We start from the raw sequence: 25,224 nt of genomic DNA, 5'->3' as shown, positions 1-25,224 counted from the left end.
GAGTTGCCTGTTCTTCCAGGCTGAGCCAGCCAGGCGCCCTCCCTCTCTTCCCCACCGTCTCCCTGCTTCCTTTTCCGGCAAGGTCTCTGTCCCCACTTCTGCATTTCTGCCCTCCTCTGTACGTCTGCCCCCCTCTCTCTGGATATAGCACTCGGGCGGGCAGGCCGGGCGGGAGGCTCCTGGTGGCAGCGCCGCCCTCTGGCTCCCGCCGCTACACCTCACAGCCGGGCCCGCGGGAGCGGTGTGGCAGTCTGCCTGGCAACCCGTGACGTCACAGAGAGGCTGCCGCCGGGTTGGCTCGACGCTCCCGGGAGGCGGGGCAGTTTCCGGCTCGCAGGGGGTTTTGGAAAAGCGGGTGAGGGGGCTGATGGACGGGAAGAAAATCGGGAGGGACTTGTCTTCACTCAAACCTGCTCCCTCACCCACAGTTGCTTCCTCTCCCCCCTCCGCCTTAACCCCAAGCCCCCACACCCTTTTGCCTCTCACGCTCACCTCGCCTTCTTCCCCATAATACCTACAGCCAGCCCCTCAAAGACCCCGCTCTTCCCCCCAACCCCCCCGTTCTGCCCCCCTTCCCCCCCCCCCATCCGGCGTCCAGCCACCACCACCCCCATTCTGAAAGCCACAGGTCCCCCTGCCGGGAAGGGCGCCAACGTCCGGGCAGCCCTCCAGGGCCTTCCCGGTCTCCCCACCCGCCCCGCTGGGGGCACTCGCTCCCTCCCCCGCGTCCGGTGCCCGCCGCGCCCGCTCCGGGAACCCTCGCGGGGAGCCGGCCGGCTCGGTCCCAGGAGGGGCAGCGGCCAATCCGGGGTCCCAGGTGGCCGGGGCCGCAGGCCTTCGGATGTGCTCTCGCCCAGGGGCGGGACTCGAGAGGCCCCGAGCCTCAGTGCCCTTCCTGCTGGCACAGAGACCTCCCCCTACCCCCCGCAGCCGTCCTGCCTACGCTGGGAAACCGGACCCTCCCTCGCAGCTCCGGTTTCCCGAAAACTCCTGACTTGCAGATACTAAGAATGGCTTTCTAGACCGTCTTCCCCTTTTGCCCCTACGGCAGGGTTCTGGCTCGGAGCCCTCACCCATTTTAGACCCCAGCCCCTTCCTCTCCCGCCTCCTAGGAGTTACGAGTCCAGGCCCTCATCCTTCTCCATTTTCCTGGACCCATGAATCTGAGCCCCAGACCCAGAAGTCCAGGCCCTCCTCCCTCAGTGGGAGTCCTCCGCCTCCAGCACCCCCTTACTGGGACCCGGGTGTCTGAACCCCAGGCCCCTTCTCCCCGGGGACCTGGCATTCAGCCATCTCTCCTGGTCAAGATGTTAATTTCTCACCCTTCAGAACTCGCTCCGGGAATGTGGGGCAGCAAGGGAGGGCGGGGAGGCAAGTCTGATGCCTCCCACAGCCTCCTGGGAGTCTCGGGACTCCTTAAAGGGCTCCCTCTGGGGGCCCACCTGTCCTCCCTAGGGCCCTGAGGGACAAGCTGCCTCCGAGGAGCGAGGAGCCAGAGGAGGTCTGCTGACATGCCTGAGGCAAAACCAGGTGGCTTTCAGGACTGCCCTCCCTGGGTGGAGAGGTGGTCCCCTTTTCTGAATGGGGGCTAAGGGCTCCTCTGTAGGTTTGGGAGAATGGGATATGTTCTCTGGGTGGGGAGGGGTTCCCTTCCTCGTGTGGGGTGGGGGTCCCATATCTGTGTTGGGTGGGTGGGTCTCCTTCCCTGTGCAGTGAGGGTGTTCCATTCTCTGTAGGGATTTGGGGGGCCCATCTCTGGGTGCAGATGAAGATTCTCTGAATTTGAGTCCTTTTTCTCGATAGGGATGGGAGTGCTGTGTATGTAGACCAGGGAGTCTTTGCATGGTGACTGGTGTCCTCTATCTTTGGGGATGGAGTCCTCTTCATAGGGATCGGGGACGCTTTTCTGAGTGAGGACTGAGTCCTTTCTCTGTAGGGGAGTGGAGTCCTTGTGTGTATAGAGATTAAGGGGTCCTGTCATAGGTATCGGGATGCTTCTCTGAGTGAGGACTGAGTCCTTTCTCTGTAGGGGAGTGGAGTCCTTGATTGTATAGAGATTAAGGGGTCCTGTCTCTGTGGTGAGGAGAGCTCTTGTCTGTATAAGGAATTCTATAGGAATCTGGGCTTCCCCATGAAGGAATTAAAGGGCCTTCTCCATATAGGGGCCCTTTATGTGACCCTTTATGTGAAGTTTGATGCTCTTCTTTGAATGGGACAGGGGGCATTTGTTTACATGGGGGTGCTGCTTTCTCTCTCTGAAGAATTGAACAGAAGAGATGCGTCCCTGGGAGGGACCCTCCTCCTGGGGTGTCCAGACTGCTGGCATTAGGCCAACCAGGCTGTGGAGTGGGGGTCCAGCCCCTCACTGCAGCTGGGGCGCTGGTGGGCCAGGAGCCAGTAGGCAGGGCAGGTGAAAGATGCTGTGGTCAGCACAAGGTGTCCAGTTTCCAGCCCAGGGAAAGAGCTAATTATACCCCCAGGACCCAAAAGGTCAGGGCCTGGTGGCCTGAGTGGATGAGACATGGCTTGCCTGGGGCAAGGGGAAACCTGATAGCTCAGACTCTCAGGATTAGAAATAAATTTACACCTAAAGGGGCAGGACTTCTGGGTCTGAGGGAGGAGGGGCGGGGGGACGGGGCCTGGACTCCTGGGTTTTGGAAGAGGAAGGCACTGAGCACTTGCTCAACTGAGAACATCTTTTACCTTGCAGTAGCCAAAAAGGCCCCCAAAGGCAAAGAGGCTGCCAAACCAGCTCCCAAGGAAGCCCCCCCTGAGGAGGCTCCTGTAGAGGCCCCCAAAGGTGAGACAATGTTCCTGTGGGACCTGCAGAACCTGGCTCTTCATCCCCCAGGCTCCCCTTGCCTCTCTGCACCCACCCTGCTCTCTCTCCTTTAGTCCTACCTCCAGAGCTAATCCATCCTTCCCCTGCTCACAATCCTCCATGGCTCCCCAGTGCCTCCAGGTTAGAGCCCAGCCCCTCAGCCTGGCCCTCAAGCCCCCGGCAACTGGCTGATTCATCTCTGAGTTCTGCCCAGCTCTGAATGCCACAATCTATCTCCATACCTCTCCTACCCCAAAGCCACATTCAAACAATCCAGTCCACCTCCCTCCAGTTCACAAATGGGGAAACTGAGGCCCAAAGGGGTGGGGGAGACTGGCCAAGATCATGCAGCCACCTGGGTGACACATGGTATTTCCCAAGTCAGGAGAAGCCACTTTGCTCCATGCTTTGGCATTTGAGCGGAGGGTCCCTCACAGGCTCTAAGCCCCGCTCCTTAAGTGGCCTACTGCCCCTTCCCCAGCCTGCCTCAGATCCCCTAATCCTGTCTCCTGAGCAGAAGCCCCACCTGAGGACCAGTCTCCCACTGCTGAGGAGCCCACGGGCATTTTCCTGAAGAAGCCAGACTCTGTGTCGGTGGAGAATGGTGAGGGGGGATGAGGGAGGAGGGGTTGGGGACCGGGACTCCTGGGCCTGAGGGAGGAGGGGCTGGGGGTCTGGACTCCCAGGTCTGATAGAGGAGGGGGCTGGGGACCAGGGCTCCTGGGCCTGAGGGAGGAGAAGCTCACAGTCCTCTCTGTAGAGTCTCATGGTTCTTGTCCGGCCACTCCCTCCCACCCCCCACCCCCCATCCAGGAAAAGACACGGTGATCTTGGCCAAGGTGAACGGGAATGAGCTCCCGGAGAAACCCACCATCAAGTGGTTCAAGGGGAAGTGGCTGGAGCTGGGCAGCAAGAGCGGGGCCCGATTCTCTTTCAAGGAGTCCCACGACTCGGCCAGCAATGTGAGGACCCCGTGGGGACACTGAGGGCATGTGGGCTGGGGATGGAGGTTGTGCAGTCCCCACTTCTCAGAAGGCCTGTTGCCTGAGGCCTGGGGCCCCTGTAGATGGAAAACAGGACCTCTAGGGAGAGAGGTTGCGCGGGGCTGTTTGGTGGAGATTGTGGGGGACAGTCTGGGAGAATGTTTGGGTTAGGGCAGGGTGCACTTGACCAGTGTGTGCATTCCCAGAAAGGTCTCAGGGGTCAGGGCTGTGGGCCCCCCAGGGGCAAGGGTTGTCCAGTCATGGGAAGAGACAGCTGGCCCCTCCAGTGGAATCAGGGTGAGGACCCAGAGAGGGAGATGTGAGGTGGGCTCTGGGGGGTGTGGGGTGGTGCTGGGGAGCAGTCACCTGCACCCACACCCCTGGCCCCGGCCCTCAGGTGTACACCGTGGAGCTGCACATTGGGAAGGTGGTCCTGGGGGACCGCGGGAGTTACCGCCTTGAGGTCAAAGCCAAGGACTTCTGCGACAGCTGTGCCTTCAGCATCGATGTGGAGGGTGCGCTGGAGGGGGGTGGGGGGTGGGGAGCACAGGGTTGTGGGGGGGCAGGGCTGCGCAGATGTTTCAGTCTGGTGTAGGAGAGCGTACAGATGTGGGGGTGAGATTGGGGAGGAGGGAGTAGATGCAGGGGTCGGGGCATTCAAAATTGGGAAAATAGTCTACGGGCTTAGACCATGAGGAGGTGTGGACTTGGGGGTAAGAGGGAGCAGAGTTTTGGGTGCCCACTTGAAGGCTGAGAAGGTGAGTTAAGTCGACCCCAGGGTCACAGTGCACAGGCTTGAGAAGGTAGCCATAAAAGCTACCTTGGGAAGCAAGGGTGTCCAGATTTAGGGCGAGGGTGTACAGGCTTAGTGGGAGGCTATTGCAGATTTGGGGGCATATGTGTGGACCTGGAGGGGCGCTCTTGGTCTTCGATCAGGCCTTGCCTCCAGCTCACCTTCTGTCCCATCATCTCTCCTCAGTGCCCCGTCAGGACGCCTTTGGGCAGGGTCTAGAAAGCTTCAAGCGTTCGTAAGTGATCCTGGAGGCTGGGAAGAGGTGGGGGGGGGGGTGCTGGTGTCTGCTGGTGCCCAGGACTATGGGAGTGGGAGCTGTGGGAGAAGGGAGGAGTGGGGAGACACTGGGGTCCTGAGGGCACAGGACCTCTGTGGGGTTCACGCTCCCTTTCAACGGCCACAGGGGTGAAGGGAAGTCAGAAGATGTGGGTGAGCTGGATTTCAGTGGCCTGTTGAAGAAGAGGTAAGTCTACCCCACCTGGCCTAGAGAGGGGAGATGGGAACTCAAGGAGGAGAAGGGTGGTGGGTGAGGCTCCCCTGCCGGCTCTGGACTCCCCGTTTCCCTCTCTACAACCTCCTGCGTCTACCCATTCCCCACCCACCTGGCCATCTGTCCATCCACCTAGCCACCATTTACCTACACCTTTACCTACAACCGCACCCACTCAGCCGTCTGCCGGCCAGTTTACCTACCTACCGACCCTTCAGTCCATCATCCTCACAGCCATTTTCCCGTTCACTTAGGCTCTAATTCACCTGTACACCGCCCTGTTCACCCAGCCAAATACCCATCTACCCATCCACTCACCGATCTCATCCAGCCATCCAACCAGCTACCTCTGTATCCATTGGCTAATCTAGCCATTCACCTGCCTGCCCATTTGCCCGTTCATCTGCCCACATATCCATTCATCTACCCGCCGTCTTCCCACCTGTCCCTCCAGGCGTCTGCCATTACACTCGGCCACCCGTTCAGGAACCCATCCATTTGTCCGTCACCCACCCACCCCATAATCCCACTTCCTGCCTATGGAGACACCATCTATCCACCTTTCCATCACCCATTGTCTGTCATCCATCTTTCTTCCCACCTGTGTATCCATCTGCACCTGCATCTCTCTCCCAAATGAATCCATTATCCCACCTGCCTACCTAGCCAGGCTTTCCTTTATCAGCTCTTCACCTCTTCAGTGACACATCCATCTAACCAGATAGCTCTCTCTTTGATTGATCTATATGAAATTGCTGTTCTTTAGGTAAAAATGATTGGATATTGGCAATTTTATAGTGTTCAACATGAGTCTGGTCCATTCTCTTGGTTATTCATTATCGGCTGGTCTACCCATCCATTCTTCTACTCATTCATCTATCCCCATAACCAAATCTACAACAATCCCATTTACTGATAGATTCATCTCTTTGTCTTTACCCAGCCAACCACCTGCCTGACCATCTCCCCTCAATCCATCCACCCAATTGCCTACCCAACCATTTGCCACCAACTCATCAGTCCATCCACCCACCCAGCTATCCTCCATGCCACCCATCCTCCACCTGCCCACCCATCCATGGACCCACACATCCATCACCTTAGCCATCCATCAGGCCCTTGACCCATGTCTGTATTAATTTCCCGCCCAGTGCCCTGTACATCATTCCAAATATTCATATGTCCCCTGTTTCCCCACTCATCTCTCCTTTCTTTGTTCCCTTCCTTTCCTTCCTTCTTTCCAGAGATCTACTTACTTTCTCACTCAGCAAACATCTTCTGAGGCCTCCTGTCTCCCAGGCCGTGGGCTGAGATCAATCCTGACATTGAGTCATGGGTTGGTTTGGGGAGATGGGTCTGGTCCAGCAGACATAGAAAGAGACCAGGACTGTTTAGTGGGATCAGAGAGAGGGTCCCCCAGGGGCCTTGTGAGAACCCAGAGGGAAGGCAACTCATTGCCTGGGAAGACCAGGAGGGACTCACAGAGGAGGGAGCTTTGGCACTAGGTCTGAAGAGGAGTCCAACGGGAAGGGAAAGTAGGGAGAGGTCATCTGGGCAGGGAAACATTTTGTGCAAAGGCTGGGAGGCAGGAGGGGCCTGGAGGGTTCAGGAAAGGCAAGTAACATGCTTGGGTGGTTGTGGGGGTGGTGATAACATGGTGGGTGGGGTCATGACTATCAGGCTGAACTGTTGGGGCTTCCTCCTGACGGCAGTGGGGGACCCATGGGAGAATTTTGAACAAGGAAAGGGTGGCATCTGATGTGGAAGTTAGGAATACCCTCCTGGGGCCATGTGGGGGACAGGCTGGAGGGGAAGAGGCAGGATGGAGGCTAGGAGGTCAGGGAGGAGGCTGAGGCTATGGCCCAGGCAGAGAGGGAAGGGGCACCAGGCCCAGAGAGAGAGAGAGCGGCACAGCAAGTGGGTGAAGGTGGAGGGAGCGCCTCACCTTCTAATCCTAACTGCCCGTCCCCCCTCCCCCCCTCCACGGCCCCTGCCCGCTCTTCCTGCCCTCAGGGAGGTGGTTGAGGAAGAGAAGAAAAAGAAGAAAGATGATGATGACCTAGGCATCCCCCCTGAAATTTGGGAGCTCCTGAAAGGGGCAAAGAAGAGCGAGTATGAGAAGATTGCCTTCCAGTATGGCATCACTGACCTCCGGGGCATGCTGAAGCGGCTCAAGAAGGCCAAGGTCGAGGTCAAGAAGAGTGCAGGTCAGCATGGCTCTGAGGGGAGGTGGGCCCTGCCTGGGGGATCCCAGCGTCATGGATATTGGCTGTTTGGACCCTGGACCTATCTCTTGAAGGTCCCAATCTAAGGAGTAATAGAACCCTGCTGTCATGGGAGGCTTCCTGACATTGACCTTGGAGACCCCATGGTCTGGGAAGGGAGACGTGGCAGCTCTGGGGGCGGCCGGGGCAGTGAGAACCTCTCAGCTCCATGCCCGCTGCATCCCTCAATCTCCAGCCTTCACGAAGAAGCTGGATCCAGCCTACCAAGTGGACAGGGGCAAGAAGATCAAGTTGGTGGTGGAGATCAGTGACCCAGACCTTCCCCTTAAGTGGTACAAGAACGGCCAGGAGATCAAACCAAGTAGCAAGTATGTGTTGAAGGATAGTCCCTCGGCGGGGAGGGGAGGATCTGGGTCCCAGAGAGGGCCCAGATATAAAGCTGACCACTCTTAAGCCAGAAAGAGCACTCCCTCATCCATATGAGAAGTGCAAATACCTCAATAAAAAAATTGACAAAGGAGGGGCGCCTGGCTGGCTCAGTCGGCGAAGCTTGTGACTCTTGATGTCAGGGTCATGAGTTTTCAAGCCCCATATTGGGTGTAGAGGTTACTCTACTTGCTAAATCTCTGAAAGGGCAGTTCTGAGGGATTTATCCTAAGAGAATTATCATGGTTGCACATATTTAGCTGTAAGGATGTTCACTAAAGCATTTGCTATTTTAGCAAAAAATGAAAAACAACCAAAATGTATGATTCTTTACTAAAAAAATCTTTAATGTGTAGTCACTAAAAAAGAGATCCTAAAATATATAATATGGGAAGCTGGTCAAGATTAGCAAACAGGAAGAAGCATGGTTCCCATTTCTGCTTCACAAAATGTTAATCTACGTATGTATAGATAAAAATGTTAGAAAGACAGAGGCCGAAGTGTTTGCAACAGTTATCTCTTGGACGGGTTCTAGCTTTATTATTTTTTTCTTGGCTGTGTGTGTGTGTGTTTTTAAAGTTATTTATTTATTGAAGTAATCTCTACATGCAATGTGGGACTTGAACTCAGGATCTCCAAGATCAAGCGTCAGCGTGCTCTTCCTACTGAGCTAGCCAGGGACCCTGGCTGCGTCTTCTAAGTTTCTCATCAGGAACATGTTGGATAAAATAAAAAGTTAAGTTAGTTAAGGTACAGGTTGAGTTGCTGTAACAGAGTCCCTAGATTACATTACTTTAAGTGAGAGAGAAATGTATTTCCTTTTTTTTTTTTTAAGATTTTATTTATTTATTTGAGAGAGAGAATGAGATAGAGAGAGAGCATGAGACGGGGGAGGGTCAGAGGGAGAAGGAGACTCCCTGCTGAGCAGGGAGCCCGATGCGGGACTCGACTCCCGGGACTCCAGGATCATGACCTGAGCCGAAGGCAGTCGCTTAACCAACTGAGCCACCCAGGCGCCCCATAGAAATGTATTTCTAACTGATTGAGGCTGGTAGATTGGCTCTCTTCCTAGAGATTGTTTGGGGACCCAGGTTCCACATTTTTGGCTGCACCATTTCTTGTGGCATTGTCCTCATCTGCAAGATTGAAGCTGGGTCATGGGTACATCTGTGACTGGCAGACAGGAAGGGGGAAGGAGAGAAGTCCAGAGCAAGCAACTCAAAGGTGAAAATGACCTGGCAGTTATGCATGTTGAATCCACTCACATTCCATTGGCCCAGGTTCAGTGGCGCACCATCCCAGCTACAAAGGAGGCTGGGAAATGTTGTCCTCTAGGTGGGTACCTGTGCACTACTGCTAAATGGAAGGGAAGGATGGATATGGGGGGGCAGTTAGGATTTCCTCTGTGGTTACTTAAATACTAGAAATTAGACCATCTGTCCCCTCCCACACAATTTGGCTCTGAGAGGGAGTGACTTCCCTGAGAACTGGTGGGCAGATCTACCCCAGGGCTGGGATCTCCTCCAGGCTCTAGGCTGAGATAAGATTTTTGCACCAGGTACGTGTTTGAGAACGTTGGTAAGAAGCGAATTCTCACCATCAACAAGTGCACATTGGCGGACGATGCTGCTTATGAGGTCGCTGTCAAAGATGAGAAGTGTTTCACTGAGCTCTTTGTCAAAGGTGAGGCTGAGATTTGGGCCTGAGCTTGGGGAGTGGGGCTCTGGAGGAGGTCCTGAAACTACTGATCTCCTGTCCCTCCGTGTCTCACAGAACCTCCAGTCCTGATTGTCAAACCCCTCGAGGACCAGCAGGTGTTTGTGGGTGACCGGGTAGAAATGTCAGTGGAGGTGTCAGAAGATGGTGCCCAGGTCATGTGGTAAGTGTCTCTTGATCCCTGAGCTCCATACAGGTGCCCACAGCTTCTTTGCCTCAGCTCTGATCTTTATGAGCCCTCTTAGAGATTCTGAAAATTTACCCAGTAGTCACCAGGAGACCTCAGCCTTTCTCTATAAATCCTGACCTTCACACATGATATCTTTCTGGAACTTCCGACCTCTACCCATCTCATCTTCTTCCAGGTCCTTTCCCTGATCCCTGCTATTTCAGATTCATTTACTCATCCGTTCAACCAACCATCCATCCTTTGGTCCGTCCACTCATGTATCCATCCATGTATTCATCAACCCATCCATCACCCCATCCATCTACCCATCTGTCCCATTGTTTCATCTGTCCAAACAACCATCCATCCATCCATCCATCCATCCATCCATCCATCCACTCACCCACCCATCTCCTTATCCATTCATCCATCCCCACATCTATTCACCCATCCAACAGATATTTATTGAGTACCTATTATATGATGGCACTCTTCAATGTATTGGAGATATAATGGGAAGAAAATATATCAACATGTCACCCACCCTCTTAGAGTTTATAATCTGGTAAACTTCTGGGGTGTATGTGTAGGAGACAGAGATATGCGTTAGTCACGTCATCACATGAATAAATATAAAAGTTCTATTTTGACAAGTGTTTCAGAGGAGCACTAACTGAAGCTATAACCACTTTTTAATAGGAAGAAGGGACTCAGGAGGTCAGGGAAGACTTCCTGGAGGAAGTGACAATGGAGCTGAGATTTGAATGATGAGGAGGTAGAAAAGAAGTGCAAAGGGAGGAGTTTCTCAGGCAGGGAAGTACCATTTAGAGAGGCAACAATATTTGACATCTCTCTGGGACCCCAGGACTCCCTCCATGCCCTGACATCTCCCAATGACCTTTTTGTGTCCCTTGACCTCCAGCGGGACCTTGCAGCATCTCCCTGTGGCCTGTGCCTTCCTGTGACCCACCATCCCACCTGCGACCCATCTATTCAAGATGCTTCTGCCAACCTGAATCTCTCCTCCTTCCTGGGACCCTTCTGACCCCTGACCTCTGCTCAGGACTATCTCCCTGGCCCTCACCCTCTGATATCCAGACCCAGGGCTATGCGGGTCCCTCACTTCTCCCCTTCATATGCCCTTCACCTAGGATGAAAGATGGTGTGGAAATGACGCGAGAGGATTCCTTCAAGGCTCAATACCGCTTCAAGAAGGATGGGAATCGTCACATTCTCATCTACTCGGACGTGACCTTGGCGGATGGGGGTCACTACCAGGTCTTGACCAACGGAGGCCAGTGTGAGGCCGAGCTCATTGTGGAAGGTATGGGGCCTCCAGCTTGGGGGGGCTGGCGGCCACACTAGGTCATGCTTCTCCTCACAGCTCAAAATTACTCCGGCCCTGGGGTGCCTGGCTGACTCAGCTGGAAGAACGTGTGACTTGATCTCGGGGTCGTGGGTTCGAGCCCCAAGTTGGGGGTAGAGTTTATTAAATAAATAAACTTAAAAAAAATTGCTCAGGGGCGCCTGGGTGGCTCAGTTGGTTAAAGTCCAACTCTTGGTTTCAGCTCAGGTCATGATCTCAGGGTCCTGAGATTGAGCCCGTGTCAGGCTCTGTGCTGAGCACGGAGTCTGCTTGTCCCTCTCCCTCTGCTTCTCCCTCTCCGGCTCTTTCTCTCAGATAAATTAATTAATAAATAAAACCTTTAAAAAAAATTGCTCAGGCCCCAAATCTTGCAGTTGTCCCTGACTCTTCCCTTGGCCTCCCACCCTGCACTCAGTTCACCAGCGAGTCCTGGCAGCTGCCCGCTCAGAGGATATCCAGGGTCTGACCACTCTTCCCCACCTCCGTTGCCCTCACTTGCCCCCAGGCCTCCACCCTTCATGCCTGAACGACAGCAGTGGTCACTGGGTGCCCTGTTTTCATGGCCACCCCCCTCCCCCACTCACACACACCGGCCAGAGTGATCCTTGTAAAATGTAAGTCAGATGGTGGAAACTGAGCACACCCTGCCCTCCAGGGCCCAGGTCACTTTCCTGTTACATAAGATGTCACCCTCTCTACCAGGGGAAGCTGGCTGAAGGCCACACGGGACTCCATGAACTGCTTTTCCAAATGCTTGTGAGTCTATAATTCCTTAAATATAAAAAACAAACCCCAAACCAAGGTATTTATGAGCCAAATCAATTATGGTATGTCCATACGTAGCCATAAACAAAGGACAGGTTGAAATGTACTGATACGGAAGGATTTCCAATATACTGTATTGTTAGGTGAAAAAGCAAATATGCTACAGTTTGCAAGGAGGGGAGGAGAGGGAGGGAGGGGGGGAGGAGAGAAACATATATACCTCTTTGCTTTCATTGTGACAGACTAAACGGATAGTGCCCTTGGAGAAGGGAGGATTGGAGGTGGGTGAGTGGAGATAGCCCCTCTACATCTAAATCCATTTCCCTTATTTTTTAAAAAAGATATTATTTATTTATTTGAGAGAGAGAGAGAGAGAGAGAGAGAGAGAGCACAAGCAGGGGGAGTGGGAAAGGGAGAAGCAGACTCCCCCCCTGAGCACAGAGGCTTGCAGGGCTCGAGCCCAGGACGCCGGGGCCATGTTCTGAGCTGAAGGCAGACGCCTAACCGACTGAGCCACCCAGGCGCCCCCATTTCCTTTTTTTTTTTTTTTTAAACCATGTAAATGCATCATTTTGTTAAAAAAAAAAAAGTCCGACCCCAGCTGTCTTCGCAACATTCTCTAGTGATTCCTGCCTCGCTGGGGTCCGCTGTGGGGCCCCCAAGGTCTGTGACCTGGCCCTGCCTGCCCCCTGCCATCTCATCTCCTACTACGTCTGCCTCAGTCATTGCACACTGGTCTCCTCGCTGCTTCCCACACCAAGCCTGCTCTGCTCCACAGGGCCTCTGCACATGCCGTTCCCGCTACCTGGGGGACTCTTCGGGCCCCATCACTCCCTCTTATACACTTATGTGTTTCCCTGTTCACCGACTGTCTCCCCCCTAGAATATGAACTCCACAAGGCCAGTGGATGTTTCTGGGTTGTTCATAGCTATATGCCCGGTGCCTGGAACAGTGCTCGGCACAGAGTAGGTGCTTGCAAATATTTGTGGGCTGACTAGAGTTGTGATGGTCCCATGTCCTTCTCTCCCTGTCCAGAGAAACAGCTGGAGGTCCTGCAGGACATTGCAGATCTGACGGTGAAGGCCTCGGAACAGGCCATGTTTAAGTGCGAGGTGTCTGATGAGAAGGTGACAGGCAAGTGGTACAAGAATGGGATCGAAGTGCGGCCCAGCAAGAGGATCACCATCTCCCACGTGGGGAGGTGCGGAATAGACTGGGGAGGTGGCTGGGGGTGGGGCAGGGTGGGGCGTGTGTATCAGTTAGCTATACTAATGGAACAACCATCCCTATACTTAGTGGTTTAAGGGGAAAAGGATGTATTTAATCGTGAGTCTGCGGGTTGGTTGGGGGCTGGCTGATCCAGGATGGCCTTTCTCAGGCCTCTGTGGTCAGCTGAAAGGTCTGCTCTGCTGGTCTTCTGGGGCTCCGTCAGGACCTCGGCCAGGACACCTGGGCTGCCTCCGCTCTGGTCCATGTGACATCTAATCCCCCAGTAGGCCAGTCCTGGCACATGCACGGGGCAGAAGCAGGCATCCCGAGAGAGAGCAGAAGCAAACAAGGCCTCTGTGGCCTGGGCAGGGAATGGTCTCCGTGTCACCTCTGCTGTAGTCTCTTGGGCGAAGGAAGCCACAGGCTGCAAGGTCTTATCGCAAGGGGCATGGACACAGGGAGGGGAGAACCTGTGGCCGTATTGGCAAACAGTCTCCTACAAAGTGGGGGAGACATCTAGCTGGAGAAACAAGGGACTGGAATTCAACACGTAGCACAGGGACATGTAAGAGAAGCACCTGGGTAATCTGTGGGATATGGAGAGCCACCGTGACGCCAGAACAGCGTGCCCGAACATGCTCGTGCCCCAACACAGTGGTGATTGCATTTCCTGACCATAGCTCTTGGCAGAATGTAGGCTTTCTCCGGGTTCTGTGTAAGGAACCCTGCCTGCCGGTGGTGTCAATAATTCTGAGAATGAATCCTAACGCTTATAGGGCATTTATTATGTGCCAGGGAGATTTTTACTTGCTTTACAACAACCCTGGTGTAGATCGTTATCATGATATCTATTTTATAGATGAAGAAATTGAATGCACAGGGATCTTAGGTGACCTGCCCAAGGTCACACAGCTAATAAGTGGCAGAGCTGAGATTTGAACCCAGATGATAGCATTTCAAAACCCAGAATAAAAATGGTGGTAATGGGGGGGGTGGCACCTGGGTGGCCCAGCTGGTGAAGCAGCTGCCTTTGGCTCAGGTCATGATCTCGGGGTCCTGGGATCGAACCCTGCCTCGGACTCCACACTCAGTGGGGAGCCTTCTTCTCCCTATCCCTCTGCCCCTACCCCCGCTCATGCTCTCTCTCTCAAATTAAAAAAAAAAAAAAATGGTGGGCATGGGGACGTAGATTGATTGAAGAGGGTGTTTCTCCGGGCGGCTGTCTGGCTCATTCGGAAAGGTGTGCGACTCTTGATCTCTGGGTTATGACTTTGAGCCCAGATTGAGATTGTAGAGATTACTTAAATGAATAAACTTAAAAAAAAAAAAGAAGGTCTTTCTCCATGGTGATCCTCAGGGTGACCCACCTGACCCCTGCCTTGTCCCCCCCAACCCCTTAGGTTCCACAAGCTGGTGATTGATGATGTCCACCCTGAGGATGAGGGGGACTACACATTCGTGCCTGATGGCTATGCCCTGTCCCTCTCGGCCAAGCTCAACTTCCTGGGTGAGGATGCCCCTCTGTGTTCCCCAGGGGCCAGAGCACCCACCTTCCAGACCCCAGGGCCCAGATGCCCTCCTTCAGGATTAGGTCTCCCTAATGTGTATTAGGGGTGACAGCAGGCGTCTGCTGATCTCATGGGAGGAGTCAGATGAGAAGATGGAGGGAAAGAGCACTGAATATTCTGAGGGGTGTCCACGTGGGAGGAAGGGCACTCATGGGCCTGGACCCATCCCCAGCCCCCTAGGTCCCTGGGTGATGCCAGACCTTCCCTGTAGCCTCTGGGGCGGGAGGGTGGGATAAGCGGCCCACTGGATTTAGACCTAACAGAGCTGTCTTCTCTGTCCTCCAGAAATCAAGGTGGAGTATGTACCCAAGCAAGGTAAGGACCAGGGGCTGCTGTGGTAAGCTGAGGGTCTGGACTCCTGGGTCTGAGGGAGGAGGGGGCTGAGGGTCTAGATTCCTGGGTCTGAGGGAAGAGAGGCTGGGGGCAGGACTCCAGGGTTTTTATGGCTGTTGGAGCCCAGCTCCTGGGGAACCCAGCTTGCCTTGGTGGGGATTGGTATGACCCAGCTGCCCACCCCCAAGTTCCCTAATATCTCTTCTCTGCCACTAGAACCACCAAAGATCCACCTGGACTGCTCAGGGAAGACCTCAGAGAATTCGATTGTGGTTGTGGCTGGAAACAAGTTGAGACTTGATGTGTCCATCACTGGGGAGCCTCGTCCTGTCGCCACCTGGCTGAAGGGAGATGAGGTATGGTGGGGCTCCCCCTGTGCCCTCACTTCTCTCTCTCAGCTCTGCTGGGCAACTTTAGGCAAGTGGCTTCTCCTCTCTGAGCTTCAGTTTCATTGTCTGTAAAATGAGAATGATGATCCTTCTTCATAGAATTGTTTTGAAGACTGGAGATTATATATATATATATATTTTAAAGATTTATTTTTTTAAAGATTTTATTTATTTATTTGACAGAGAGAGATACAGCGAGAGAGAGCACAAGCAGGGGGAGTGGGAGAGGGAGAAGCAGGCTTCCTGCCGAGCAGGGAGCCCGAGGCGGGGCTCGATCCCAGGACCCTGGGATCATGACCTGAGGCGAAGGCAGACGCTTTAATGACTGAGCCACCCAGGCACCCCTATTTATTTAATTTTTAACAGAGAGAGAGACAGCGAGAGAGGGAACACAAGCAGGGAGAGTGGGAGAGGGAGAAGCAGGCTTCCCGCCGAGCAGGGAGCCCGATGTGGGACTCGATCTCAGGACCCTGGGATCATGACCTGAGCCGAAGGCAGACGGTTAACGACTGAGCCACCCAGGCGCCCCTGGAGATTATATTTATCTATCACATGGTACAGGCCTGCCACATGGTGGGTGCTCCATCCATCCATCCATCCATCCATCCACCCATCCATCCATCCATCTCTCCATTAATCCGTTAATCAGTCAGTCAGCCACCCAATCCAGCTATCCACAACTCAACCATCCACCCATCTTTCCATTCATAAACTTATTGATTACTTAGTTCATCCGGCCATCTTCTCATCCAGCAATTAATCCATTTGTCCATTTATTCATCAGACAATCCAGTTACCCATGCATCCATCCATCCAACAAATATTTTTATCTTGTATGTTCCAGGCCCTGGACAGTTCAATTTTTCTTCCCTTCTCTGGTCTTCAGAGTCCTAGTCTATAAAATGGATAGACTTGACTCAACCTTCATTCATTTCTTCAGTCAGCAGAATGAGGCTTCCTCTGTGCGGGGCTCTGTGTATAGCACTGAGGATACCAACATGAGGAGCCTTCACTGTTGGAGGGAGGCAGAGCGTGCCCAAGCAGTCACAGTCCAGGGTGACCAGGGCTGAGATAAAAGGGGGTACTGGAAACTATGAGACTTCAGGGGGTAGGGCCATCACTTTCAGCTGGGGGCTTCCAAGATGGCTTTCCGGAAAAGGCCACTTCTAGGCGAGTCCTAAAGGATGAGTAAGAGTAGAACAAATAGAGGAGTGGGTGAGGGCATTGCATGCCAAATCTTGGGGGATTTTTAATTAAGGGTGGTGTTTGGAGGACCAGGAGGGCAGCAGGGAAGAATGGTGAGGTTGGGTGTAGGTCCAACGGGTCCTCCTGCGCTAGGTCCAAGGCCTTGTGTTGTGTGGTGATGGGGAGCTGCTGGAGAATTTTGAGCAGTGGAGGGCGGAGGCAGGTCTGGGCTTGGGGAGAGATGGAGCAAGGCCATCCCGTGGCTGTGTCCAGGTGTTCACGACCACCGAAGGCAGGATCCGCATCGAGAATCAGACAGACACCAGCAGCTTCTTGATCGAGAGTGCCGATCGAGAGGACGAGGGCCGCTACACCATCAAGGTCACCAACCCCATGGGCGAGGATGTGGCTTCCATCTTCGTGAGGGTTGTGGGTGAGCAGAGGGAGCTGAGGGAGAGCGAGGGGGTGGTTCCCTGAGGCCCTGAGGGACCCCCGGACCGTCTTGCCTCCCACAGATGTCCCAGACCCCCCGGAGGCTGTGCGTGTCACCTCCGTTGGAGAGGATTGGGCCATTCTTGTCTGGGAGCCACCCAAGTATGATGGGGGGCAGCCAGTCACTGGTGAGTGCTCGTGTGCCAGAAGCCCCATGACCTCTGACCTCTCCTACTCCCCCAGCTCCCTGCCGCCCCAATGATCCCTTGGCCTCTAAGAGTTCTTAGCATCCTTGGTGGTCTCCCTCGGAGATCTGTTTTCCATCTTTGATACCTTGCAATTTCTTTGGTCTTCCCTCTTATTCTTTGCTTCCCAGCAACCTGGGCATCTTCACTTTGGTCAACAGCCTAGGGTTTTCTGTGATCCCTGACTCCTGGATTCATGACTCATGACCGTTCCTGATCCCCAACCCCATGATTGGTGACTGCTGACTACTCCATGACCCTGAGACCAACCCAAGATTCATGGCCTCAGACCTCTCTGGGTCATGTGAACTTTTGATGGCTTCTCACTGCTCCAACTGACTTGTGACCCCATAACCTCCCCATGAGCACTCATTCCTCTCTTTTGGGGGGGGGGCTCCAGGTTACCTCCTGGAACGGAAGAAGAAGGGCTCTCATCGCTGGATGAAGCTGAACTTTGAGGTCTTTACAGAAACAACCTATGAGTCCACCAAGATGATTGAGGGCATCCTGTATGAGATGCGGGTCTTTGCTGTCAATGCCATCGGCATTTCCCAGCCCAGCATGAACACCAAGCCCTTCATGCCTATTGGTGATGCTCCTCTGCACCCTCCCCAAACCCCTGTCCACCTCCGACCCCTGTCCTGCCTGTCGCTGATCTCTGACCCTACACCTGGCCTTTGACCCTCCAGCCCTAACCAACCTCCCGACCTCTTACTGACCCAGCACATTAGTCACCAATCTCTATGATCCTAGACTCTGTGCTGTTGCCCAAATACCTCATGGGCCTCTGACCTAACACCAGACTAACACTCTTCCCTGCTCCTGGAGACCTCACCGTCCCTTGATGTATCTTGTTTCAGTGACTCATAATGACACGTCCTGGCTCACTGACCTCTGGCCCACCCTATTTCTCCCTCTCCTGATCAGTGACTCCAGCTCTGATCCCTGCCCCTCCCTGTGAGCGCCAACACCTCATTTACCTCCACCTCCCCTTTCCCTGGATTCTTACAGCGCCCACGAGTGAACCCTTGCACCTGACGGTGGAAGACGTGACAGACACCACCACCACTCTCAAGTGGAGGCCCCCAGATAGGATTGGGGCAGGCGGCATCGATGGGTACCTGGTGGAGTACTGCCTGGAGGGCTGTGAGTGGCCCCATCAGGCCTGGAGGCGGGGTGCGGTGGCTCACACAGAGCCCTGCTTGGGGGTATAATCCATGGGACTGCACGTAGGGCAGTGCAGGAGAGCTCTCTGATGGGGAGGGCTGCTCTGGTTCTGTGTCTCTACTTGCATGAATCCCTGGATGGGGTGGCTCAAGCTAGGCCCCCATTGACCAGCTTGTCCTCTCTCCCTGCCGTCCTCCTTCCTCTGTACACATCTTCCGTACAGTAATACCTTTTCATCCATCCATTCATCTATCATCCCTGTATTTGTCTACTACCTATATTCTTTCTCTCATCCATCCATCCGCCCACCCATCCGTCCGTCCTTCCTTCCTTCCTTCCCTCCTTCCTGCTTTCTTCCCATCCATTTGCCCGCCATTTGTCATCCATCCAACCATCTGTAATCCATCTGAAAATCTTTTGGCTCAACCAGCTATCCATCTATCCTGTAACATGTTTTCCATCTGTATATTTATCTCTTCACTACCATCTTTCTTCCCTCTTCCCTCCCTCCCTTCCACCCTCCTTTCCTTCTTTCCATTCATCCGTTTCCCTATATAAACATCTAACCATCTGTCTATCTCTCCATCTTTCTGTGTATCCATCCATCCATCCATATTTCCACACATCCAACTCTCTGTCCTCCACTGAACAAACGTGTATTGAGCGCTGGACTCCATGCCAGGCCCAGTGCCATGGCCATGGGGCTACCTGCAACATGGTCATCTCATTGGGAAGACAGGCGTGATCATCTCCACACCGTATCCCAGGCCTTAAAGTCAGACAGACGTGGGTTCCCATCCTGCCCCTACACTTTCTAACAGTTTCTTCATCTAAAAATGGGCGAAGACTGTTGCCTCCTTGACAGGGTACAGTGATGACTGCATTTGCTAATGCATGTAAATGATGGATGGTTGGACTCTTGTCAGATTCTTCCCTTTTTCTCTTTCCAGCGCTCTTTAGCCCATTCTTGCCCTTGCCCATCCCTCCCCAGTCTGTGCCAGGGCACTGTGATATTTCACTCTTGTTAGAGTTCACTCTGGTGGTGGTTGGTCTGACCTACATTGGTTCACCAACCTATGGCAATAAACCCAAGATGGAAACCAAGGAGGCAGGAAATCCCAGAAGCTGTCTCTAACCTCCACCCCTGATTTCCTACGCCTCTGAACCTTGATCTCCCCATCTCTAACATGGGGGATAACATAGGACAGAGGCAGAAATTAATGAACTAACGAACACGTGTGCCACTCTTCCAACCTGGTCATAATAAGTGCTTAATAAATGTCAGCTGCTGCTGTCCATTGCGGTGGTCCCAAGGCGGGAAGGGACAACCCTCTGAGGGGCTCCTAGGAAAGTTCCCAGCATTGCTTCTCTTTTGTAGCCGAGGACTGGGTCCCTGCTAACACGGAGCCCATAGAGCGCTGTGGCTTCACCGTCAAGAATCTCCCCACAGGAGCAAAAATCTTGTTTCGGGTGGTGGCGGTCAACATCGCGGGGCGCAGCGAGCCCGCCTCCCTGTTCCAGGCGGTCACCATCCGGGAGATTGTGCGTAAGTGACTCTGAGCCCGCTCTCCTAAAGACCAAGTTGCTGTCACCTGGTCTGCCCTTGCCATGCCATCATTAGGGCCACCCCCGAGAACGTCATTGCCACTGTCTCTCTGTCGAGTGTCCCCCAGCCCAGCACTGAGCCCCGGTTCCTGTGTCTGTGCCCTCAGAGCAACCCAAGATCCGACTCCCGCGTCACCTCCGCCAGACTTACATCCGCAAAGTGGGGGAACACCTCAACCTCGTCATCCCCTTCCAGGTGCGCCGAGCTGGGGTCGGGCTCAGAGGGTCAGAGCCAGGGCGAGACCTGGGCTGACCTCTCTGCTCCTCTTCCCTCCGCCCCCGCCCAGGGAAAGCCCCGGCCCCAGGTGGTGTGGACCAAGGGCGGGGCGCCAGTGGACCCCAACCGCGTGCACCTGCGCACCAGCGACTTCGACACCGTGTTCTTCGTGCGCCAGGCGGCGCGCTCGGACTCGGGGGAATACGAGCTGACCGTGCAGATCGAGAACATGAAGGACACGGCCACCATCCGCATCCGGGTCGTGGGTGCGCGGCCAGCTGGGGCAGGGGGGAGGCACTGCGGCCCAGGAGCCGGGAAGTGAAGAGGTTGGGATGGAAAAGAGGGTGCGAGGTAGGGATGGCGCCAAAAGGCGAGGAAGTGGGAGCGGGGAAAAGCCTAAGCGATATCAGAATCCGGGGACCAGGTGAGGGGGGCAGAGATGGGGAGAGGAGGCGAGGGGCGGACGTCTGACAACCCCCGCCCCCATTCCAGAAAAGGCAGGACCAGCAGAGAACGTGATGGTGAAGGAGGTGTGGGGCACTAACGCGCTGGTGGAGTGGCAGCCCCCCAGAGATGATGGGAACAGTGAGATCACAGGGTATTTTGTCCAGAAAGCCGACAAGAAAACCATGGTGAGAGACCAGAAGGGCCCGGGGTGGGGTGGGCCAGATGGTCAGAGTAGATGCCATTGTTTCCGGTTCACAGCCGGGAAAGGGAAACCGAGGCTTGGAGAGATTGGGAGCATGGGCTGCGGCTGGCAGGGAAGCTTTTTGGCTGAAATACGGTGCATGATGGGTTTTCTTTTTCTTTTTTTTTTTTAAACTAAGGTAAAATTCACCTAAAATTAAGCATTAACGTTTTTAAAATTTTTAGTCCATTCCCACTGTAGTGTCACCAACACATCTAGTTCCAAGACATTTTCATCTCCCCGAAAGGAAACCTCGTACCCATTAAGCATTCACCCCCACCCCAACCCCCAAGACCACTAATCTGCTTCCTCTTTTTATGGATTTACCTACTCTGGACACTTCATAGAAATGGGGTCATCCAATATGTGGCCTCTTGTGTCTGGCTTCCTTCACTCAGCATAGCTTTCTGGGTCCACCCACATTGCAGTGTGGATCAGTGCTTCATTCCTTTCCGTGGCTGAGTGATGGTCCGTGGTTTCGATCTACCACGTTTTACTTCTCCGTTGATCTGCTTGGGGTGTTCCCACCTTTTGGGCCATTGTGAACAGTGCTCCTGTGAACGGCAGGTTGTCTTAGCGGACTCACACTTTGGTGTGCTTTGCTCACGCCCTGGTCCTTCTGTGTCCCTGTGTCCGACTCCCCCGGCCCTTCCCTGCCTCCCCTCCCCCCGCCCCCCCAGGAGTGGTTCACTGTCTATGAACACAACCGGCACACCTCCTGTACCGTGCCTGACCTCATCGTGGGCAACGAATACTATTTCCGCGTTTTCAGCGAGAACATCTGTGGGCTCAGTGACTCACCTGGCGTCTCCAAGAACACAGCCCGGATCCTCAAGACAGGTACTGCGACCCCACTCCGTGGGATCCGGGCTCCTCTCTTGGCCGGGGTTCTACCTTGACTCCTCCCCTCACCCCCAGACTCAAAGCTGATGGCACCTGGTGACAGAGGAGAGGCAGTCAGGCGCCAGTCCAGATTGGTCACCTGACAGGTGCATCTCGTTTTCGCCAGGTATCACCTTCAAGCCGCTTGAGTACAAGGAGCATGACTTCCGAACACCTCCCAAGTTCCTTACGCCTCTACCAGACCGGGTGGTCGTGGCTGGTTACACTGCAGCTCTCAACTGTGCGGTCAGAGGCCACCCAAAGGTGCCGTGTGTGTGCGTGCGTGCGCGTGACCCTAGAGGGAAATCTTCACCCAGATGCAGCCACACCACCTCCTCCCCCCCCGACTTCTCTCTCTTCTGTTCATGGGATTTACTCACTTTTAACCCACTTCCCGTCTCTCGCCCCTTTGATCAGAGCCCGAGTCTCAGATCATCACACTCTGGCTTCCCTTGGAAACAGAAAACTTTGGCGGGAGTTGGGAGGAGGTCTGAACCTCCGGGGCTCCCCAGCACCTTCTGCTACGTCCAGTTTCCCGACAGCTGTTGGGAATGTGGACACTTGCAACCTTGAGCCCCAGTGGCTCACCTGGACCAGGGGCTAGCAAATGAGGGCTCGCGGGCTAAATCTGCTTGCCACCAGTTTCTCTAAATAAACACGTTATGGGGACGTGGCTGTGCACGCTTTAGTACTGCCTGAGGCCGCAGAGACCACAGAGCCTGCACAGCCTGAAATATTGACTACCTGGCCCTTTACAGATGAAGTTTGCCGACTTCTGGTCTAACTCCCAAGTTTTCAGCTTCACCCCCGTAGGCACACCGCGGATTCATTAGTTCACCTCCTCCATCTCCCATCTACTCACTGTATTCACTAACTGTACTCATTTATTCATTCCGCCCATTTACTCACCTACCAATCCATTCATTTACTCGGCTCATTTATTCACTCCGTTTGCTTATTTACATCACTCACTCTCACAGTCTGTTTATTCTTTCAACACACATTTTCAGAGGCTGTGTGTGCTGGTGAATTGGACAGGAAGTTCCTGGATGTTGGGGGAGACCAACGTGAATCCGAAGTCATGCAAATGACTATAAAACCATGAAGGGTGGGATGCATGTCAGAGCTCGGAGGGTAGTTGAGAACATACAGTGGGCATTCCTGCCGCAGCCTAGGGGCCCAAAATGACGTGTGAACAGAGATCGGAAAGATAAGCTGGTGCTGATTAGGGGAAAAGAGGAGGGAAGAGCAGTATTGGAAGAGGGAACAGCCAAGGTCCTGAGGTGGGAGCCTGTCGGGTCTGTTTGAGGAAAAGTGAGGAGGCCCATATGGATGGAGCAGAGGGAGGGAGCGACAGGATGGGGTGAGGGCAGAAGAGTAATGGGGCCAAATCACGTAGGGTTCTGTGGGCCACAAAAGAGAGTGAGCTCTTCCTCTCACAAAGAGGAGACTGAGGGTCAGAGAGGAGAAATGACGAGTTCAGGGTCACCCAGTCAAAGTTGGCAGCAGCACAGCCAAGAATCGAATCCAGATCTGTCTTCCAAAGCCCACTTTGCCATCATCCAGGGAACTTCCCTAAGCTGGCCTCTTCTCCCACTCTGCTCAACAGCCAAAGGTGGTCTGGATGAAGAACCACATGGAAATCCGCGAAGATCCCAAATTCCTGATGACCAACTACCAGGGAGTCCTGACGCTCAACATCCGCCACCCATCCCCCTTTGACGCAGGGACTTACTCCTGTAGGGCTGTCAATGAGCTGGGGGAGGCGCTGGCCGAGTGCAAGCTGGAGGTCCGAGGTGAGCACCTGGCTGCCCCTCACTCCTGCTCTCACACAGCTACCCAGAGGCCCCGTGCCGAGCCATGCTGAGCGCAGAGCTGAGTCAGCCCGGGGCCCCTAGGTGTGTAATGAGGAAGCTGGATTTGGACCCCAACAAGAACGATGCAGGGTGACATGTGCACAGGGCATTGTAGGGATGGGGCTGGGGGGGCACCTGATCCAGCTGGGGCAGCTGTCTGAGGAAGTTTTCCAAAAGGAGTTGAAGGACAGAGAATTGGTGAATGAGATCGAGAAGAGCTGGCAGATGATCACCAAGGCTCTGGTGGGCCTGGCCTATGTGGGGAGATGTGCAGGCGCCCAGAAAAATGCCTCTCCTCCCCAAGCTGTCCCTCCCGTACCCTCCTCTCTACCCTTCAGCCCGAGCCCTGATCACCACTTCCTCTGGAATTCTTGCCCGGCCTCCTCCCTGGCCTCCCTGCCTCCCATGTCTCCCTCCATCCCCCCCCCCCACCCCCCGCAGGGCCCTAGGGGCTCTCTCTCCAGTGCTGACTTGCCCTTCCCTTGCCTGTGGCCCTCCCCAGGCTCCCCAGCAGCCCCGAAACCCCTCAGCCTGGTGTCCATGGTCCTGCACCTTCTCCCACATGCCCTGCTCTGGGGGGCCATTTTCCTCAACACTGTTCCAGCCACACCAAGCTGTTAGTTGGACAAACTGGCTGTGCTCTCTTGTCCCTGGGACTTTGCACATGCTGTTCCCTCTACCTGGAATGCTTTTCCTCATCTCCCCTGCTGCAGCCCATCAAACTGCCAATCAAGGCTCATTGGAGAGGCTGTTACCCAATTCCCTGATGTGACTGATGTTAATATGGGCTTCCAGTGTCCCTCCCCAATTGTGACTCCCCCTGGCCCTGATGACCGCTCAGAAGACAGAAGTGGCCGTAGACCCTTAATAAGCGAGACCACCCCCCAAGCCTTACTGGCTGTCATTCTGAACACTGCTCTTCCAGGCTGACCCAATTTCTAATGTTTTGCTATCCCCTTTATTAATTATTGAGTCAGCTTGGAAATAACCCTACTTTGGGATTCCAGTGACAGCCTGTCACCAGCAGCTGCTTAGAAATCCCTGATGAGAACATTCCAGTTTGGGGTTCAAAGCTACAGGAGTCACAGACCCCATGACAGTGGTTTGACTGCCCCATGGAGATGTGAAAAATCAATGTGCTCCCCCTCCTGGCCGTGTGAATCTAGCCGGCAAAGGAGCCTGGGGCTGGGGCACAGAGACTTGGGAAGCCCAGCCCACCTTACCCACTCTTTTCTCATTTCCCCCCACAGTGCCACAGTAAGACTGTCTTCCACCTGCCAGGATGACTGGCTGCTGGGTCCTAACCCGGACCTCCCTGAACACTGTTTCCCTTTCCAGCGTTACTACTGAGAAGATAATAGCCTTGTCTACAACCTGCGTGTGTCTGTCTCTCCTTCTTGAATTTGTGGCTCTGCCTCCTTCTTCCTGCAGGGGCTTAGTCACCTGGGGGTGGGTGATGGGGACAGCAGATTGGAATGGCAACCATGATAAGGCAGCCCTGATGAAACAGACCACGTTGAGGCCTCCGTCTTGGAATAGCTACTTTAGTGACGCTACCATGTTTCCATGGCAATTACAAGTCACAGGTGAACCAAGACCTTGTGGAGGCAGCCCTCTGGGACTAGCTACTATGAGTGGGAAGGAGGCAGGCTGGCTGCAGTGGCAACTACAATGAGTTAAAGAGGAACCAAAG

At 54.3% G+C, this 25,224-nt stretch overlaps 1 protein-coding gene across 2 annotated transcripts; it reads left to right on the top strand.

Moving 5' to 3' along the window:
- The first annotated feature begins 1,355 nt into the window (after positions 1–1,355).
- On the top strand, positions 1,356–24,904 carry MYBPC2 (myosin binding protein C2). 2 transcript variants are annotated; one of them, XM_073886408.1, is made up of 28 exons: positions 1,356–1,530; positions 2,714–2,800; positions 3,339–3,425; positions 3,635–3,783; positions 4,202–4,319; positions 4,784–4,832; positions 5,001–5,060; positions 7,101–7,294; positions 7,548–7,680; positions 9,297–9,421; positions 9,512–9,617; positions 10,775–10,947; positions 12,791–12,956; positions 14,365–14,471; positions 14,818–14,847; positions 15,082–15,221; positions 16,713–16,872; positions 16,955–17,059; positions 17,517–17,705; positions 18,128–18,262; positions 19,662–19,829; positions 19,996–20,084; positions 20,176–20,371; positions 20,598–20,737; positions 21,474–21,633; positions 21,803–21,939; positions 23,285–23,471; positions 24,782–24,904. In XM_073886408.1, the coding sequence occupies exons 1-28, from the start codon at positions 1,512–1,514 to the stop codon at positions 24,790–24,792; spliced, it is 3,420 nt and encodes a 1,139-aa protein (XP_073742509.1). In that variant the 5' UTR covers positions 1,356–1,511; the 3' UTR covers positions 24,793–24,904. The 2 variants fall into 2 exon arrangements, with proteins under 2 accessions (XP_073742509.1, XP_025705823.1); XM_025850038.2 differs by having other exon boundaries at positions 1,375–1,530; positions 2,711–2,800.
- Positions 24,905–25,224: the final 320 nt, after the last annotated feature.

Source organism: Callorhinus ursinus, unplaced genomic scaffold (genome assembly GCF_003265705.2).
Source record: "Callorhinus ursinus isolate GAN/ISIS: 27379988/994484 unplaced genomic scaffold, GSC_fseal_2.0 scaffold71, whole genome shotgun sequence".
NCBI lineage: Eukaryota > Metazoa > Chordata > Mammalia > Carnivora > Otariidae > Callorhinus > Callorhinus ursinus.
The sequence above is the reverse complement of the archived record's forward strand: the minus strand, read 5'-3'. Positions and strand labels throughout refer to the sequence as shown.

What these genes read in the sequence shown, in the direction of transcription:
- MYBPC2 (XM_025850038.2), top strand. An exon ending in GAGATCAAACCAAGTAGCAA is followed by an intron (nt 7,681 to 9,296) that starts GTATGTGTTGAA and finishes TTTTTGCACCAG; the next exon opens with GTACGTGTTTGAGAACGTTG. An exon ending in ACCTCGTCATCCCCTTCCAG is followed by an intron (nt 20,085 to 20,175) that starts GTGCGCCGAGCT and finishes GCCCCCGCCCAG; the next exon opens with GGAAAGCCCCGGCCCCAGGT.